Below are 16,171 nucleotides of genomic sequence, written 5' to 3' on the forward strand. Positions count from 1 at the left end.
AGACATCTTCTACCCTCTCAACACATTCCGAGTACATATCGAACCATGCCTAAGACTTCCTACTTTTGGGGGGCTTCACTCCTCTCATACTCTCATACCAGAGTGAAAGGTAAAAGACCGCCCAGCACATTACCAAAGCTATGTATCTCACCCATCGATCCGAACCCTTTCCCCCTCCCACAGGATCCAAGACCCGATGACCTGACCACTGGTGGACGACCAGATTCGCAGTAAATTAACCGAAACTCCAGGATCCAATAGATGAAGAGGCACCGAATAATCGTACCCTACCTATACCACACAATACAGTACAGCACAGCACAGCACAGCACAGTACAGGAATCATAAATATTCCCACATAAGTAGATGGATTAATAACATATGTAGGTATACCATACCTCTTTCTGAACCATGCTCGAGTTTAGGATGCTGAAGAGTACTCAATAGTATATAATTTCATGAGCCGTGCTGCGATGACTTCCATGCATGGCAATACTGGCTAGTATAATGATGGAGAAATATAGTGTAGTCTACATGCGCACTTGTGGGTAGGTAGGCAACTGTGTTCTCTTTCTTCTCTCTTCTTCTCTTGCAACTCTTTTCTTGTAACTCTTTTTTTCCCCAGCTTTTCATTCAATCCAAGGGGAAAAGACACCCACACACTTACAAGAAAGAAAGAAAGAACAGATGTGCGTTACAACTCCGAATATACTAGTTAACAAGCGTAGATAAATGAATGGATGCAAAGTGATTCGTCCAGGTGATGCTATGATATGCTATGTTCTGTACAATGTATAAGGTTATGATAAGTAGGCAGGTGAAATCATAATCCATTTGGCAGGCAGGCAGGTAGGTAGATAGGTAGGTGGGTATACGCTCCACCAAACCCATCTAAACGCACGAATCACATTCAGCATCATCTTTCCACATCTCTGCAATGCATGCAGGAACTGGGGAAAATAGGTAGAATAGAATAAAATAAAATAAAATAAAATAAAACAATCCATCACACAAAGAAACCCCAAAACAATAATCAATCTTCGTTCTGTCTTTCTTTGAACATTCCACCATCACCAAGCGAACCCTCAAAAATAAAACCATTCTAAAATCACAAAAGAGTAATTGCCTACTACTGGAATCGAACCAATGATCTTAGCATTTCGTATGAATACAAGTGCTACGCGTTACCACTGCGCCAAGCAGGCTTTTCTTAGGAGTTATCTCCTATTAGTGGTTGCTGACTGAGCGAGTGATTTGATATATAAACAGAATCCATAGGCTGAAGGGTCATAGTGAGATTTCGTGAACTTGAAGATACACACAAGCCCGCTCTGTAACTTATACTTTACACAGCTAATAAGATCATTGGGTCAACATGTTCTTGACTTTCTATTTCTGATGTGCAATTGTTTTAGTTACGCCGTAGTATACGATTACATTCTTTATGGTGGATTATTATTCTGTTCAAATTATGTTACTGTATTTAACAGAAAATGTCAAGAGACCTCGATTCTTGATTTTGAGCAAGGAATAAAAGTATTTCCATGACTTATTATTACTTGCAAATATGTGCTTTACTGTCATGGTATCTCGTCATCGCAGTACGCTGTTCGTCTTAAATGTATAACTGAAAATCATGCAAACATCTCTTTCCAAGGTCAAATGCCTTCGTATATATCATGGGCTTTCATCTACTCCTTCTTTACCGAGATATCGTCATTCGAAGCCGTAGCTCCACCAGCAGCTATTGTCAAACCTTGAAGAATTTCACTTCCGGTGACATATATGATATATGAAGGGACAGCTATCCAAGCACCACTATAGATTGTTAGACAGCAGAGACAACTAGAAATGAAAAATGACTTACTTTGGAATGATCCATAAGAAAATCAAATCCCGAATACTATTATGACCAATATTCTCAAACCCCGAGTAGTACTCATTCATCCCTATGCCACATTAGCAAAAGCATCATCGCCATCAAAAATCAAACCAAACTTACAGTACAACACCGTCTTACTGACCGTCATAACCGCAGCACTATAACCCACCACAACAGCCAAAGCCCCCATCTTCCCATCCACAGATCTCTGCTCTCCAACCTTTCCCGAATTCTTAGGAGCACCTCTTCCCTGAGCCGGTGATGATTTCCCATAAGCATATAGAATATACAAATAGTAGTAATACATCAAACTCTCAATAATATTCAAAAATGTCTGCGCCATCGTAAATCCATTGTGGTCATTGAACGCCTTCCATCCATATATATAATCGACCTTTCCATATAGTTCATATGGAGCCCAGACTGGCCAATGGAGTGATCCTCCGGGCATGGAAAGAGGCCGAAGCATCACATATCCAGCATCCCACGCTACGAGCGGGAGAGAGATGCAAAGCCAAATGATCGTGAGGTTGGAGGGGGTATGAGCCCATTGTCCTTTGCGGAGAGGATTGCGAGAGGGGATCGTGGGCGTGCGACTGGGGGTTTCGGGAAATTCAGAGGGATGTCTGCGTGTTGAGACCATTTTGTGTGTTTGTATTGTTTTCCCTGTTTATCTTCGAGATTAACCTTATCGAAGGGATAAATGAATTATGTCTCTAAAAAAATGGAAAGAGAGAATAGACAGTCTGTCCAAATCCCTTTTGAAACCCCAATAATTCGCTCGTTCCCATTGCACGAATTCCATTCAATCAATTGAATCAATCTGGGGAAGGAGCCACTTAACCCCTCGGGCCTTCTTAATTCCGATGGCTGCCCTGTTCGTGGATACACATGGCAAAATCTAGAAGGAAAGCGTCAACGTCATAGGCTACATCCTAGGTCCCTTTCAAAATTTCTTGCCTCTGATCAATCTGGCGACTTCCAGCTTTAATACTACAGTATATCTCGATCTTGATCTTGCAACCATCTACGGTCACTCGTTCTCTATCCACGTCAAAAACGATTTTCCTATGTTATAGTATCCAACAATGGAATCACCTTCCAAAGCCAAAAGACGATCTCCTCGAATAGTTGAAGCTTCATCAACATCCATCAAAATGGCACCAAGGAGATCACCTCTCGTGCCGACCACCTTCGAAGCCATACTCCTTTCGATATATCCTGCAACTCTATTGCTAGGCTCAATATTTTCAGTCTTAAGTCCTGATGTACGAGCGTCAGTGTACAACCCAGTTCTTCAATCTCATCCTCCAGGCACCGCACCATCATATTTCGCAAAGAAGAGCAATGTATTCAACCAATACTTCGTGAAGCAAGGCTGGGCGTGGATATCCGCCAGTTATTTTTTCTTCCTACTCACACATCCCTCAACCGGCCCTCCAGGTGTCTTTATCCTTACAGCCCGACGGGCACGCGGAACATTACGCTATTTAGTTGTTACAATCTGGTGGATATTCGTCACGCAGTGGTTTTTCGGCCCGCCATTAATCGATCGCGGGTTTGTTATAACGGGTGGACAATGTGAGCTGGTTGATGCGGCGGAGAAGGGAAAGATCGATATGGATAATACGCGTCAGTTTTTAACGGGGGTGGCTTGTAAGGCTGTGGGTGGAAAGTGGAAGGGCGGTCATGATATTAGTGGACATGTGTTCTTACTTGTTCTGGGTAGTATGTTTCTTTTCCAAGAGGTACTTCATGTGGTTCTACGAAGTTCGGGGATAAAAGAGGAACGGACGATCGTTATGGCAGATGGAGCGGTCAAATCGGCAGAGATTGAGGCTCCCTCGCAGAATGAAGCAGAGGGTTTAAACCAAGATGGGTGGTTGGGGTTTAGTGTGAAGATTATACTCGGAGTGGCGGGGTTGAGTTTATTTATGTTGGCTATGACGGCCATATATTTTCATACCTGGTTTGAGAAGCTGACTGGATTAATTGTCGCGTTCGGAGGGGTGTTTGTTGTATTTTGGCTTCCAAGATTGAACCCTACTGTGAGGTCAGTAATAGGGATGCCAGGAATCTAGTAAATGTCGATATTGATCATGAATGAAAGGGAAAGGATTCATAATAGAGTATTAGAGGCTTTATTTCTAGCGCATATTTTAGATGTTAAATAATACTACTATGTCCATCGAGACTCCTTGAGAATGGGAGACCAAAAAAGCGGTGGCATCTTAATTTGATTTTCTTAGGTTATGCAAGATTGGTATGATGGAAGCTAGATACAGAAAATTATAAATATATACATCCGGGAGCGATGTGTACCTCGTCACTAGGTGAATAGTGAGTTTTATATTTTATTTCCGAAAGTATGGAGTGGTATCATTTGATGTTTCAGGGGATGCTCGGTTCGCGAGCCAAAGTCAACATAGAACCTTCCTATCCTATTATTACTCACATTAGACTTTGCATTTCACAACCTCACATCACGTGTAAAGATATTCAACGGTTGAGATGTATAAGATAAATAAATGAGAGTATTTCCAATCCACTGGAACCAAATGAATGTAATTCATGGCCAGACACAATGCGAAATAATCAAGGATTGATGAAACACCCGAGAACTCATTGATGAAACTAGGTATTGACATGGGACCCAACTAGCGCGCAATCAGGGACACAGCGCGTAACGATACTTGTAAGAAGATTGAGAGATGAAGCAGGATTAGAGGCTTAGACGTTGACTAAGTTTCCGTTCTCATCGATCTCGTTGCCGGCCTCGTCGTATTGGGATTCGTAGTCGAAGTCTGTGTGGTGTCAGTAGAAGTTTATTGCATGGTGTTTGGAATGATGTTTAGACTGGGGGAATTGGGAAAGAAAGGGTAGGAGAAGTGAGATCTTACCTCTGCGTGCGGTCTTCGCTTTCTTGGCTTTCTTGTTGTTGTTTGCACGCTCAATGATTTGTCCATTGGCATCGATTTCATTGCCTCTGAGTAGAAAGTTAGTAATTGCCCGGTTTAGAAGGAGCAAGTATATGAAAATAGGTCTACATACTCTGCATCATATCCGTCGTTGGCACGGTCGACTAGTTTTCCGTTCTCGTCAATCTCATTTCCCTCGGCATCATAGCCGGTTTCTATTGGATTGTAAGTAGATGTTGTAAGGGGGCTGGTGGGTGAGAGAGGTTGACTTACCACGTTTCTCGACAACGTTTCCGTTGGAGTCCAATTCATTTCCCCTGTAAAATAAAAAAATCAGTAACTAGAAAAAAGACTGAAGAAACCCAAACGGCATGGAGTGTCGGATGCAGGGTCGAATATCCTTGAATAGCAATGCCGGAGCAGATGACAGATGAAAATTCCATGTCCGATTATCCCGAACAAACATATTCTGTCTAACGAATCGGCAGCATTGTTCATACATGCTGATGGATATACAAGGTCAATTGCATTGATGTAGACGCAAGAGCAAATCCTCAGAGGATAAATGAAATGCAGCTTTTACTTACTCAGCGTCGTACTCGGTATCACGACGAGCTTTCTTTGCTAGACGACAGTTAGTATCTCGATCTGACCGATGATGAATAAGACAACATACCCTTCTTGTTTTTCTTGGTGTTCTGGCGTTCGACAATGTTTCCGCTAGCATCAATTTCGTTGCCATCAGCGTCATATCCGTCGGCATCTAAAATTGTTAGAAGGTGTATAAGAGAAGATGAAGAGAGCTGCAACTTACCACGCTCGATCAAGTTGCCATTTTCATCAATCTCATTGCCTTCCGCATCATAGCCAGTCTCAGCACGTGTCTTTGTCTTGGTTCTCTTCTCGACGACATTTCCATTCTCATCAATTTCTTCGCCAGCAGCGTTGTACTCCGAATCTTTAGAATAATTAGCGAGTCTTTCTCCTATGCAGATATATGGACGGTACTTACCACGTTCGACCAAGTTGCCATTTGCATCAATCTCGTTGCCTTCCGCATCGTAGCCAGTCTCAGCGCGTGCCTTAGCTTGCTTGGCTAAAAAAAAATCAATATTATGCATCTAGTCCAATCCAGTTATGTTAACATACCTTTCTTGCTCTTCTTGGCTCTCTTTTCGATCACATTTCCGTTCTCGTCGATTTCTTCACCGGCTGCGTTGTAACCAGTGTCTATAAGTCCGTTAGTAATCACACTGGTGTAAATTATTTGAGAACGGCTACGCACCACGTTCGATCAAGTTTCCATTTGCATCGATCTCATTACCCTCCGCATCGTAACCAGTATCTATGAAGCTGTTAGTGGTTACACTGGTATGAGGTATCTGAGAAAGACTACTCACCACGTTCGATCAAATTTCCATTTGCATCGATCTCATTGCCCTCAGCATCGTAACCAGTATCTATGAGTCTGTTAGCAATCACACTGGTGTGAATGTAAATGATATAAGAAAGGCTGCTCACCACGTTCGATCAAGTTTCCATTTGCATCAATCTCATTACCCTCCGCATCGTAACCAGTATCACGAGCAACAATCCCGACCTCTGCTCTTGACTCAATAGCAGAAACTGAACGAGCGACATTGGCAGTCGTATCCACTGGAGCTGCCTGAACTGCCAACATGGCGCAGAAGGCCAAAATCAAACTTGCTGTTGAGGAACGCATCTTGAATATATGAATAGTACTGTCAAAGTAATTGAATAAATGAATTAAGGTATAGTTGAATATAAATCAGGCCAGCTGTAAAACAGTTAAAAATGAGAAAAGTAGATTGGAATGGTTTAGAGAACATTGGGAGGGGAAAATGCTGTATATATATGTAGGAATACCCAACGATCGATTCCCCATCCTCCATATCATCTCAAACACCCGCATGTCAGGTAAAGTCAAAGAAACATCAGACAGTTTAAAATTTCACCATCAGGCGAAACAAATGTGTAAACAGCCGCTCACACGCAGCCTCATTGGAAACAACATTTGTCGGACTCTATACTCTTTGTGAAAACTCCACATGGAAAAGCTTATCATTACTAGTTGCCATAAACTTAAATAGAATCAATCCAGACTTGGAGAAGTGCACCAAGCATTTGAGTCCCTCAGAATCCGATGGATTGCCTCGCAACATCTGTGCTTTGGTAGAAGGGCTTGAAACAGCTGTGCGTAAAACCATGGCGGGATGGACATAGGCCGGCTCACTCGTTTTACCTTCACTAATAACCAAAGTCATATTATGACAACAGAATTCTAAAAGCGCCGGATCGTCATTATTGATTATCGGTGGCAAATTCCTGTTACAAAGTGAGCCATAGCTGCTACCATAACGGACTTCCAAAACTTGAAATGCTATTCTTGAACACTCTTAGTCCCGATGTGCCTCCTCACTACCTGCTATTCGGTTCATATTCATATCAAACAGCTAATAAATATCAAAAATAACCACCAAAAACCCCAGGAACCCAAACGATTGCGAATAAAGGAAACATTGGAACGAATCCCGCGAAAAATGAGACCGATGTATTAACAAGCACAACCCTCCTTCGAAGCATTATCCCTTGGCCCTGTCAAATTGACTCTGGACTGTTCTTCTCCTCTTGCTGAAGTTGCTTGTGTAGCTCCAGGTCCTCTAGCTCCCTTCAATGATGTCTCTGGGATGGCATTTGCGATTGCCGTGAATACCTCTGTTACATTTGTGCCAAGCTTGGCAGAAGTCTCGAAGAACAATAATCCCTCTTCTTCTGCATATGATTTGGCCTCAGCAGTTGATACCTTTCGCGCATCTCCGCCTGAATCTTCGCCTTCGGCTGATTCTTCATCTCCCAAGTTATTACTGGAATCATCGGACTCATTTGTCAAATCGAGCTTGTTGCCTACAAGTGCGATGACGATGCCCGGTGATGCTTGTCTTTGAAGCTCTGCCACCCAGTGCTTTGCTTTGGCTAGTGATGTAGGTTTTGTGAGGTCATAAACGACGAGAGCGGATTGGGCGTTTCGATAGTACATGGGAGCAAGAGAGGCGAAACGTTCTTGTCCGGCGGTATCCCATATCTCGAATTTGATCGTTCTGGTTGGTAAATTACATTTTTGCGTCAAGAAAGCAGCTGCAATAATAATTGTTAGTAAAAGCCGTGTAAATGTGAGAGTAATATCAATGAATATGTATGTACCTCCAATGGTAGGTTCCTTGTTTTCCTGAAAGTCATTGTTCACGAACCGCAATACAAGGGAAGACTAGACGAGAGTCAACATGATGTTCTATAATTATTCCACATATCTACATGCCTTTCCTACAGCTGCCTCACCAAGAAGAACCAACTTGACGCTGGAACTTGGCTTTGGAGCTGATGTAGTTGAGTCCGCCATATGTTACAAAACCGGGTTGTGGATCGTGTTTCTCGAATGTAAGATCGACCTCCAAAAATCGCTGGTTATTCTCCGATTAAACTGTTCGAAGCGATGATACTTGAAAGAGATTTGAAAGGTATCTTGATTTCCCTTTACTGTTGATAACTTACGACGTAGTAGATGTCAATAAATAGGCTCGGTTGGTAGCTCTGCTTTTAGAGGAAGATGGATATGAATGGAGGAATGGCGGGTTGTGGATGGAGCGAATCAAGATCCTAGGCTGGGGCCGATTAGCGCCGGAACTTTCTGCTCACGTTCACCGACCAAGATTTTATTTTTTGATTTTGATTTTGATTTTCAAGCTTAAAGAATCAATTCGATTGATTTGATAAGAACATTTTCACAACGACAATCGAGTCCTACAAAATGGGAAAAAGAAAGGCCGAATCGCAAGATCAACTTGTGACTAAGAATGGCACGAAAAAGGCCAAGCAAGAACCTGTTGCTATGGTCGAAAAGGCCGAAAAGTCCAAGATGATGTTAGATGACAGCGATTCTAGCAGTGAAGACGATTCCGCTGGAGGCGCCCCGCTTGAATCTGCGTTCAAAGTCAATCAAGAATATGCGAAAAGATTTGAGCATAATAAGAAACGCGAAGAGCTTCAAAGACGTGAGTAAAATCGGTTCCGAAGGCTGTTAATCATGTTGACTTATCATTTTCTTAGTGGAGGAAAAGTATACAAAGAAACCTGGACCAACAGTTGGAAAAAATGGCGAGAAGAAATACGGCGACAAATACGATGAGGATTCTTCATCATCCGATGATGAAGATGAAGATGACGAAGGATTTTTGGCAACCGAAGATTTGGACAAGGAGATTTCAGCTACATTACAAGCTCTACGTTCGAAAGACCCTCGAGTATACGATGAAAAGGTTACATTTTATGCCCCAATTGAGGAGGATGCGGAGGAAGGAACCACGACAGAAAAGAAGGAGAAGCCTATGTACTTGAAAGATTATCATCGAGAGAATTTATTGGCTGGTCATGCAGGCGGGGAGGACGAGGATGAAAATGTCCCACAAACATTCGCTCAGGAACAAGAAGCTTTGAAGAAGAAAATTGTTAGCGAAATGCATGCAGCTGCCGATGGATCTGATTCGGACGAAGATGAGGGATTCCTTGTTAGGAAGGATAAGAATTTAGGTCTTTCAAGCTCAGGTATCCATCCATCCAGAGCTTCAAAGGTTGAAGTCGATATTGCCGTAGCCGACAAGGATCCGGAGACATTTTTGTCAAACTTCATGGCAGCTCGCGCATGGGTTCCTACTGATGGAGCACGCTTCCAACCCATGGAATCCGACGACGAAGACGATGACAACCGAGCCGAGCAATTCGAGACAGCTTACAACTTGCGCTTCGAAAATGCTGAAGGAAGCAATGAGAACTTGAAATCATATGCCAGAGATGTCGTCGCCGCAAAATCCGTTCGTCGTGATGAAGTCAGTGGCAGGAAAAAGCAAAGAGATGCTGCAAGAGAGAAGAAGGAGGCTGAGAAGCAGGAGAGGGAAGAAGAGAGGGCCCGGTTGAAGAGATTGAAGATTGATGAGATGGAGGAGAGGCTCCAAAAGATCAAGAAAGCTGCAGGCATACACGGTAAAACATTGAAGGATGAAGAATGGGCTCAATTCTTAGACGCGGCCTGGGACGATGAAAATTGGGAGGCTGAGATGAACAAACGCTTTGGGGATAGCTATTATGCTGAGCAGGAAGGCGAATCCGAGAGTGACGGTGAAACAGAAGGGAAAAAGAAGAAGAAGGTCAAGAAGCCAAAGTGGGACGACGATATCGACATTGGAGATATTGTTTCCGATTTTGATGACGACGAAAAATCCTCAAAACCTATTTACTCCCTATCGGATCTTGAGGATGATGCAGAGGAATCGGGCGACGAAGAGGGATCGTCCAAGAAGTCGAAAAGCAACAAAGAACGTCAATTGGAAAAGCAAAACAAAAAGAAGGCCGCGCGCTTGGAAAGAAGAAAGATTGAGGATCTTGTGGAAAGCAAGCTTGATGTTGATCTCTCTTTGGCTTCCAAAAAGGCATCAGTATTCAGATATCGCGAAACTTCACCTACCTCATTTGGTTTAACAGCTAGAGATATTCTCATGGCACCTGATTCATCCCTCAATGAATTCGCCGGCTTGAAAAAGATGGCTACCTTTAGAGATGCAGAAAAGAAGCGCAAAGACAAGAAGCATCTCGGTAAGAAGGCTAGGTTAAGGCAGTGGAGAAAGGAGACATTCGGTAACGAGGATGGACCGGAAATTACTATTGGCCCTGATGCCGGGGAAGGAGCAGATGCTATGGACGGTGTCGAGATTCCAGAAAAGAAGAAGAAGAAGAGGTCTAGAAAGAATAAGGGAGCTGTTGGAAAAGCTACGGCTGAGGAATAATCGGAGTCTCTATATTCACATGTTTGCGAATATAGGAGTTATGGCGGGTGTACTCGAGTATATTAATAGATTTCACTGAAGTGGAACATTCAGTTCAATGATTTTCGCAATGTTTCTAGTCTTTAATCTATTTAAAGTAGAAATCCATCACAAAATCGAAATGGAAGTTAAATTTGCGTATATTTTGAACCATGATTGTCCTACCACCTCCCCACTGGCCCACCAGGTCTCTTGTAAATCCATTAATCCAGGTGTAACCCTAGGCTAAATATTGGGCTGATCAGGAAAGGAAAACACCTCCACACACTAATGCAGGCGTCCGATGAGAGACATGAAGAGCCGGAAAAAGAAGATTGATCAAGATTAAAATAATTTATTTCTGGAACCTTTGGAATTGAGGATTGGGGGAACAATTGGACGAATTCACAGTACCGTCTCTTACATAAAAGATTTGATTTTATATAGATTATATACCTAGTATTGGAGGGCAATTTAAAACATTCACCCCTCAGCTGCTTTATCCAAATTTAATGTCATTTGCTATTGATTCCATTGTGAGTTTATTGGTTGACAGCAAACCTCCCGTTTAAAGCCCCTTATACTTTCCCCTCGCCCCAAACAATCCAGCCGCCTACCCCAACTTTCTGTGCCAACTCTTAGGACGAATTTCAAAGTTACATACACATCCAACCCTTTCCAGCGCTCCAACATAATGAGGTTGGGATTTACTCCATCTTTTACTCTGCGTAGAGTTTAATCAACTCAACATGTCGGACGTTGCGCCGCCCGTTATACCACAGCTCAATAGGCCACTGAGCTTGATACCAGTAGGCTTGAAAGAAGCAGCCCTCGATTCACCCACCTTTCGCGCGACAGCAGTGCATTTCTCTGATCAAGTGGAGATACTTGAGAAATGGCTCGATGCATACGTCAAATCCATAACCAAACTTGTTCACGATGCTTCGTCATTAGAAGATGCATTCAACAACTTTCTCTTTCGATCGATCCCTCCTGCGAACGTTTCCGAAGCTGTCCTCGATCATGACTATACTTTGTTGGCAATGCAGAGGTTTGGAGAAGGGTCAAAGGAATGGTGGTCGCAGGTTATGGCTGGTACTAGGAAGATCGATACAAATATATGCGAACCCATCAAAGCATTTATGGCTTCAGAACTACGGAATTTTAAAGACGCCCGAAGATATTTAGAGCAGTCGCAGAAAACATTTGACTCTACATTGGCAAGATATGTGGCCCAATCGAAAACTAAAGAGCCTTCGGCGTTGCGAGAGGATGCTTTCCAAGTGCACGAAACCAGAAAAGCATATTTGAAAGCGTCTTTGGACTTTTGTTTACTTGCGCCGCAGTTGCGATATACGATCGACAAATTACTTGTGAGAGTGTCGACTGATCAATGGAGGGAGATGAAGAGAACAAGAGAAGCCTCTTCGCTAACGTTTTCTAAATGGGGTAATGAGATGGATCGTGTGCGAGGATGGAGCAAAGAGATGGAAGCTGGTGAGGCAACATTCCGCCGTGAATTGCAGCTTGCCAGGCGAGATATTGCTGAAACTGCATCTCAGGCATCAAAGCCATCCAGAGAATTGGAGGACTACAATCTTTCAACAGTTGCATACCTTGGCTCAAGAGGTCCTTCGACTGGGCTTATCCAACCTCAAAGCAAACATACTGAACGATCTGAAAAACAAGATTGGCTGTTTCTACGAACAATATCTGGCAAGCCCGCAAGAACTTTGTGGGTCCGTCGCTGGTTTTACGTTAAAGATGGGATCTTTGGTTGGTTAGTACAAGGAATACAATCTGGGGGAGTAGAGGAAAGTGAGAAGATTGGCGTCCTTCTTTGTAATGTGAAACCGGCTGTTCAGGAAGATCGACGATTCTGTTTCGAGGTCAAAACCAAAAATCAAACAATTCTTGTTCAAGCAGAGACCCAAGCTATCCTTATGGAATGGCTCGAGGCTTTTGAACTTGCTAAAAATAAAGCTCTCGAGGCTAGTGCAAATCCCAGAACGCTCCGCGCTGGAGGAATTGATCCTGCATTCGCTATTACTCCACCTTCTATCCCCGAATTTGCTGCCAAAAATGCAGATGGTCAAATTTTGTATGGCAGTGAGGATATGATTGAAAGGTCTGGCACGCTACCTATTCCTGGCGCAGAGTTTACTGGAAGACCCAGTTCGGATATCGTCCCTCCTCGCCGTTCTGTTACTTCAAGAGAAGAGGGCGAAACTGGTCGAGAACATGCTGCTAGAATCATGCAAAAACTGGACCTACACAGAAAGTCGACTAGTATGCAGTCAAATGAACCTCCAAGTGTATCTCAATCTGCATCAGGTGGTATCGCTAGTTTGATATCAGCTAGTCATACGATTCTTCCTATTTCTGCCCCTTCAACCTCTACAAATACTCTTCCCAATCCACAAATTACCTTACAATCACCAACTCAAGATTATACTACAAGTACCTTGGCGCCATCAACACTCATAAATCCACCTGCTCCTACGAACTTGAGCAAATCGGCAGTGATCGTTAGTGGAGAGCGTGGAATTGGCATTGGTCAGGGTGACGCTAGTGGGGGGATGCCTAGTGGTATAATGGCCAATTTATGGGGCAGTAGCAATTGGGGATACATCAATCGCCTTGAAAAGGGAGAGATCAAAACCCCAAGCTTAGGATCTCGCTCAGCACCTGGGAGCCCACGTATAAAACCTTTAGATCCATCTCCAAAGATAGGTACGGACGAGAACTTAAAGCCCGATAATGGACCTGGGTCTGCAAAGAGCCCCACTAGTCCATTGACTGATTCTTTAACAACCCCAGTATCCTCACCCGCGGCCCACCGAAAAGCCGCTAGTGCTAGTATCGACATTGAAGTTGCGCGTGCAGCAAATCAATCTGCATCTAGACCAGAAGTATATCCCAGCAATTACCCAATCCAGCTGAAAACTCAAGATGCACAATTTCGAATGCTATTTCCAAACGTTCCACGAGAAGACAAAGTTATACTTGTCTTTCGTGCGACTTGGAATCCAAATGAGCAGCATGATTTTCCTGGAAGGGTTTACGTCACTCAAAAAGATATATACTTTTATAGTCATCATTTGGGCCTTGTTTTGATAACTGGCGTCAAGTTGGCTAGTATTAGTGAAGTCACAGCTGCTCCAGGCAGAGATTGTGACTTCCTATTCCTACATCTCCTCGATACTTCACCTGATACAGGATTTACTAGGATCACCATTAAAACTTTCCTTGAGCCTCTTCGGTTACTCCAATCAAGACTAAATTTTTTGGTTGATATAAATCAAGCTGAGAATCCTATGGGTTTAGAAGACATCATGACGGCATTAATCAAAATGGAGCATGAAGACCCTACTAGAAGTCCCAGCATGGAGAGTTGGGAGGATGTCGACGTCAATACACCAATCGATGATGGAACGATCTCAGGTCGTACTTACAGTCGTAGAGATCGTGATCTCAGAGCCTCTTTGCACGTTGAGCGCGGGCTCAATTTCAATAGAAAGGGGAAGGAAGTGCAGAAATTTCAACTTCCTTCTCAGCCTGTTATTTACGAGCCACCTGATATGCAACGAAAGACAGTCGAGCGAGAATTTGGTATCAGTCCAAAGGCCCTTTTCCACCTCATGTTTGGTGATAAAAGTGCAGTGTTTCAACTGCTTTACCATGAACGGAGAGCACAAAAGATTGCTCAAGGTCCATGGGTTCATCTTGATGGTAATCACATGCGTCGAGACTTCGAATTTCAGATTGACTACGTTGATTCCTGGCGAAGATCACGACAAGCAAACGTTGTTGATCATCAAATTATTGATATCATGAACGACCACGTATGTTATGTTGTTACGGATTCCAAGACCCCTTGGCATCTACCACATTTCCAAGATTTTATGCTGGTCTCGAAGATCGTTATCACACATGTCGCCAAATCAAAGTGCAAATTGGCAATTTATACAAAGGTTGAATGGTCAAAATCCCCTAAAATCGGAAAAGGTCTAGTTGAGAGACAGGCTCTCGATGATTGTGCAATGGATGCTGAAGATTTGGCTGATGTTATTGCTGATCAAGTTCGAAAGTTGGGACCTAATAGCAGGACAAAGAAGGCTATCCATATTTACGGACACGTAGGTCACCAAACAACAGTCTCACTTTTTTCAGCCAACGACGCAAGCAAGTCCAAACGACCACAAATCAAGCAACGTACACTCACAAACATGTTGCTCGAGACACTCAGCTCGTTTGGTGAGAGTTGTATATCATCGGTGATGATGTGGACGTTTGCGGTATTCCGATCTATATGGAAAATATCCAGTGCCCACACCATAATTTTGACTGCATTGATATTGAGCATGTTGGTAAACGCATTCCTTACTGGCCGCGATACATCAGAATGGTGGACAGAACGGAATGCAGCAAAATTCATGAGTCGCATGGGAGTTGGTCCCAATCCAAGCATGAGCAAAGCAATATATTTGAAAGATCTTGACAAAGCTGTGAATAACTTGTCGACGGGAGTCCAGAGTTCCCATGAGAGCAAATGGCAGGCATTCATTATCTCCCCAACCTTGGATATATGCTAACATGATTCGATAGTTACGCGCAATTTATGGAGATCGCGAATGTTACAGATCTGAATGCTCCTTATGAGATGGCAGGGTCACCATTCACCAAAACGTCAACAAAATCAACAGCCAAGAGACTTCGAAGAACCCGTCAACATCTGGGCTCGTACAGATACGATCTAATGATCGCTATGCGAGTGGTTAACAACATCGAGAGAAATGTGCTAAAAGCGGAATGGGAAAATTGGCTCCTGGATGAGAACCTGAGATGCAAACAAGCTCATATGATGTTGCGAGAGAACCAGACAAATAGTCTACCAAATAGTAAAGCCAAGGGAGGTTCACACCAACAAGTTCTTCAGGTGGATGATAACATGAATGAGCTCAGAAAGTGGCATCAGGAGTATTGTGGTAGCTGTAAAGCAGAACAGGATTTGCTCACACAAGGAGAGGAGGGTGTAACATTCGGTTGAGAGCAGTAAACATGTACCTACACTGTGATATCTTTGGCATCATTACCTACCTAATTAGGCTTATCGGCGGCATATCTATTGATCAAGGCGTTGGGTACAACATCATTGGGTTTTGGTCGACGGACACAGCCGAACTTTTTGCATAGCCAAGGATAGATTTTATGGAGTGGTAAAATTAGTCACACACTCTCTCTACCTTTCCTTTGTACATAAATGAATAATACATAACAAATAAAGATCCAAGACGTTCATACTCAAAAGCAAGATTATCTATCTCTCACCAACATCGGAGGGAAACCAATCAATCATCTGATGCCTTTTCTTTCCGGCAAATTTCCCCCTTTTGATGTAAAATTCGATTCCATGTTAATTGTCATTTCGGAACATGCATCCAACGTCGTCGGGAGTACAACTTGAATTTCTGCGTACTGACGTATTCACGTATTCA

At 43.2% G+C, this 16,171-nt stretch overlaps 6 protein-coding genes across 6 annotated transcripts; 3 read left to right on the forward strand and 3 right to left on the reverse strand.

Moving 5' to 3' along the window:
* Positions 1–1,332: 1,332 nt before the first annotated feature.
* BCIN_10g00360 (hypothetical protein) lies at positions 1,333–2,706 on the reverse strand. Its single transcript, XM_001554137.2, has 3 exons — positions 2,003–2,706; positions 1,868–1,949; positions 1,333–1,818 (listed from the first exon to the last, which is right to left on the reverse strand). Exons 1-3 carry the CDS (start codon positions 2,523–2,525, stop codon positions 1,692–1,694), a joined length of 732 nt encoding a protein of 243 aa, XP_001554187.1. The 5' UTR covers positions 2,526–2,706; the 3' UTR covers positions 1,333–1,691.
* A 41-nt stretch (positions 2,707–2,747) lies between these two features.
* On the forward strand, positions 2,748–4,211 carry BCIN_10g00370 (hypothetical protein). The gene has a single exon (XM_024695382.1). The coding sequence runs from the start codon at positions 3,040–3,042 to the stop codon at positions 3,961–3,963; it is 924 nt and encodes a 307-aa protein (XP_024551176.1). The 5' UTR covers positions 2,748–3,039; the 3' UTR covers positions 3,964–4,211.
* Positions 4,212–4,216: 5 nt separating this feature from the next.
* On the reverse strand, positions 4,217–6,821 carry BCIN_10g00380 (hypothetical protein). The gene is made up of 12 exons (XM_001554139.2): positions 6,322–6,821; positions 6,201–6,260; positions 6,086–6,145; positions 5,950–6,030; positions 5,813–5,896; positions 5,615–5,758; positions 5,477–5,563; positions 5,388–5,424; positions 5,074–5,117; positions 4,934–5,015; positions 4,783–4,868; positions 4,217–4,686 (listed from the first exon to the last, which is right to left on the reverse strand). The coding sequence occupies exons 1-12, from the start codon at positions 6,521–6,523 to the stop codon at positions 4,613–4,615; spliced, it is 1,041 nt and encodes a 346-aa protein (XP_001554189.1). The 5' UTR covers positions 6,524–6,821; the 3' UTR covers positions 4,217–4,612.
* Positions 6,822–6,823: 2 nt separating this feature from the next.
* Positions 6,824–8,469, reverse strand: BCIN_10g00390 (hypothetical protein). Its single transcript, XM_024695383.1, has 3 exons — positions 8,138–8,469; positions 8,023–8,086; positions 6,824–7,956 (listed from the first exon to the last, which is right to left on the reverse strand). The coding sequence occupies exons 1-3, from the start codon at positions 8,216–8,218 to the stop codon at positions 7,376–7,378; spliced, it is 726 nt and encodes a 241-aa protein (XP_024551177.1). The 5' UTR covers positions 8,219–8,469; the 3' UTR covers positions 6,824–7,375.
* Positions 8,470–8,546: 77 nt separating this feature from the next.
* Positions 8,547–10,847, forward strand: Bckri1. Its single transcript, XM_001554142.2, has 2 exons — positions 8,547–8,870; positions 8,926–10,847. The coding sequence occupies exons 1-2, from the start codon at positions 8,627–8,629 to the stop codon at positions 10,653–10,655; spliced, it is 1,974 nt and encodes a 657-aa protein (XP_001554192.2). The 5' UTR covers positions 8,547–8,626; the 3' UTR covers positions 10,656–10,847.
* Positions 10,848–11,166: 319 nt separating this feature from the next.
* On the forward strand, positions 11,167–15,980 carry BCIN_10g00410 (hypothetical protein). The gene is made up of 2 exons (XM_024695384.1): positions 11,167–15,228; positions 15,282–15,980. Exons 1-2 carry the CDS (start codon positions 11,423–11,425, stop codon positions 15,721–15,723), a joined length of 4,248 nt encoding a protein of 1,415 aa, XP_024551178.1. The 5' UTR covers positions 11,167–11,422; the 3' UTR covers positions 15,724–15,980.
* The last annotated feature ends 191 nt before the right edge of the window (positions 15,981–16,171 follow it).

The sequence above is a fragment of the Botrytis cinerea genome, chromosome 10, assembly GCF_000143535.2.
Source record: "Botrytis cinerea B05.10 chromosome 10, complete sequence".
Taxonomy (NCBI): Eukaryota; Fungi; Ascomycota; class Leotiomycetes; order Helotiales; family Sclerotiniaceae; genus Botrytis; species Botrytis cinerea.

Coding starts and splice junctions, on each gene's coding strand:
- Bckri1 (XM_001554142.2), top strand. CDS start 8,627: ATGGGAAAAAGAAAGGCCGAATCGCAAGATCAACTTGTGACTAAGAAT. Junction 8,871..8,925: donor ACGCGAAGAGCTTCAAAGAC/GTGAGTAAAATC, acceptor TCATTTTCTTAG/TGGAGGAAAAGTATACAAAG.
- BCIN_10g00370 (XM_024695382.1), top strand. CDS start 3,040: ATGGCACCAAGGAGATCACCTCTCGTGCCGACCACCTTCGAAGCCATA.
- BCIN_10g00360 (XM_001554137.2), bottom strand. CDS start 2,525: ATGGTCTCAACACGCAGACATCCCTCTGAATTTCCCGAAACCCCCAGT. Junction 1,950..2,002: donor CAGTAAGACGGTGTTGTACT/GTAAGTTTGGTT, acceptor AATGTGGCATAG/GGATGAATGAGTACTACTCG. Junction 1,819..1,867: donor TTCTTATGGATCATTCCAAA/GTAAGTCATTTT, acceptor AACAATCTATAG/TGGTGCTTGGATAGCTGTCC.
- BCIN_10g00380 (XM_001554139.2), bottom strand. CDS start 6,523: ATGCGTTCCTCAACAGCAAGTTTGATTTTGGCCTTCTGCGCCATGTTG. Junction 6,261..6,321: donor TGGAAACTTGATCGAACGTG/GTGAGCAGCCTT, acceptor ACAGACTCATAG/ATACTGGTTACGATGCTGAG. Junction 5,759..5,812: donor TGGCAACTTGGTCGAACGTG/GTAAGTACCGTC, acceptor ATTATTCTAAAG/ATTCGGAGTACAACGCTGCT.
- BCIN_10g00390 (XM_024695383.1), bottom strand. CDS start 8,218: ATGGCGGACTCAACTACATCAGCTCCAAAGCCAAGTTCCAGCGTCAAG. Junction 8,087..8,137: donor GTGAGGCAGCTGTAGGAAAG/GCATGTAGATAT, acceptor ACTCTCGTCTAG/TCTTCCCTTGTATTGCGGTT. Junction 7,957..8,022: donor CAAGGAACCTACCATTGGAG/GTACATACATAT, acceptor TTATTATTGCAG/CTGCTTTCTTGACGCAAAAA.
- BCIN_10g00410 (XM_024695384.1), top strand. CDS start 11,423: ATGTCGGACGTTGCGCCGCCCGTTATACCACAGCTCAATAGGCCACTG. Junction 15,229..15,281: donor AGTTCCCATGAGAGCAAATG/GCAGGCATTCAT, acceptor ATGATTCGATAG/TTACGCGCAATTTATGGAGA.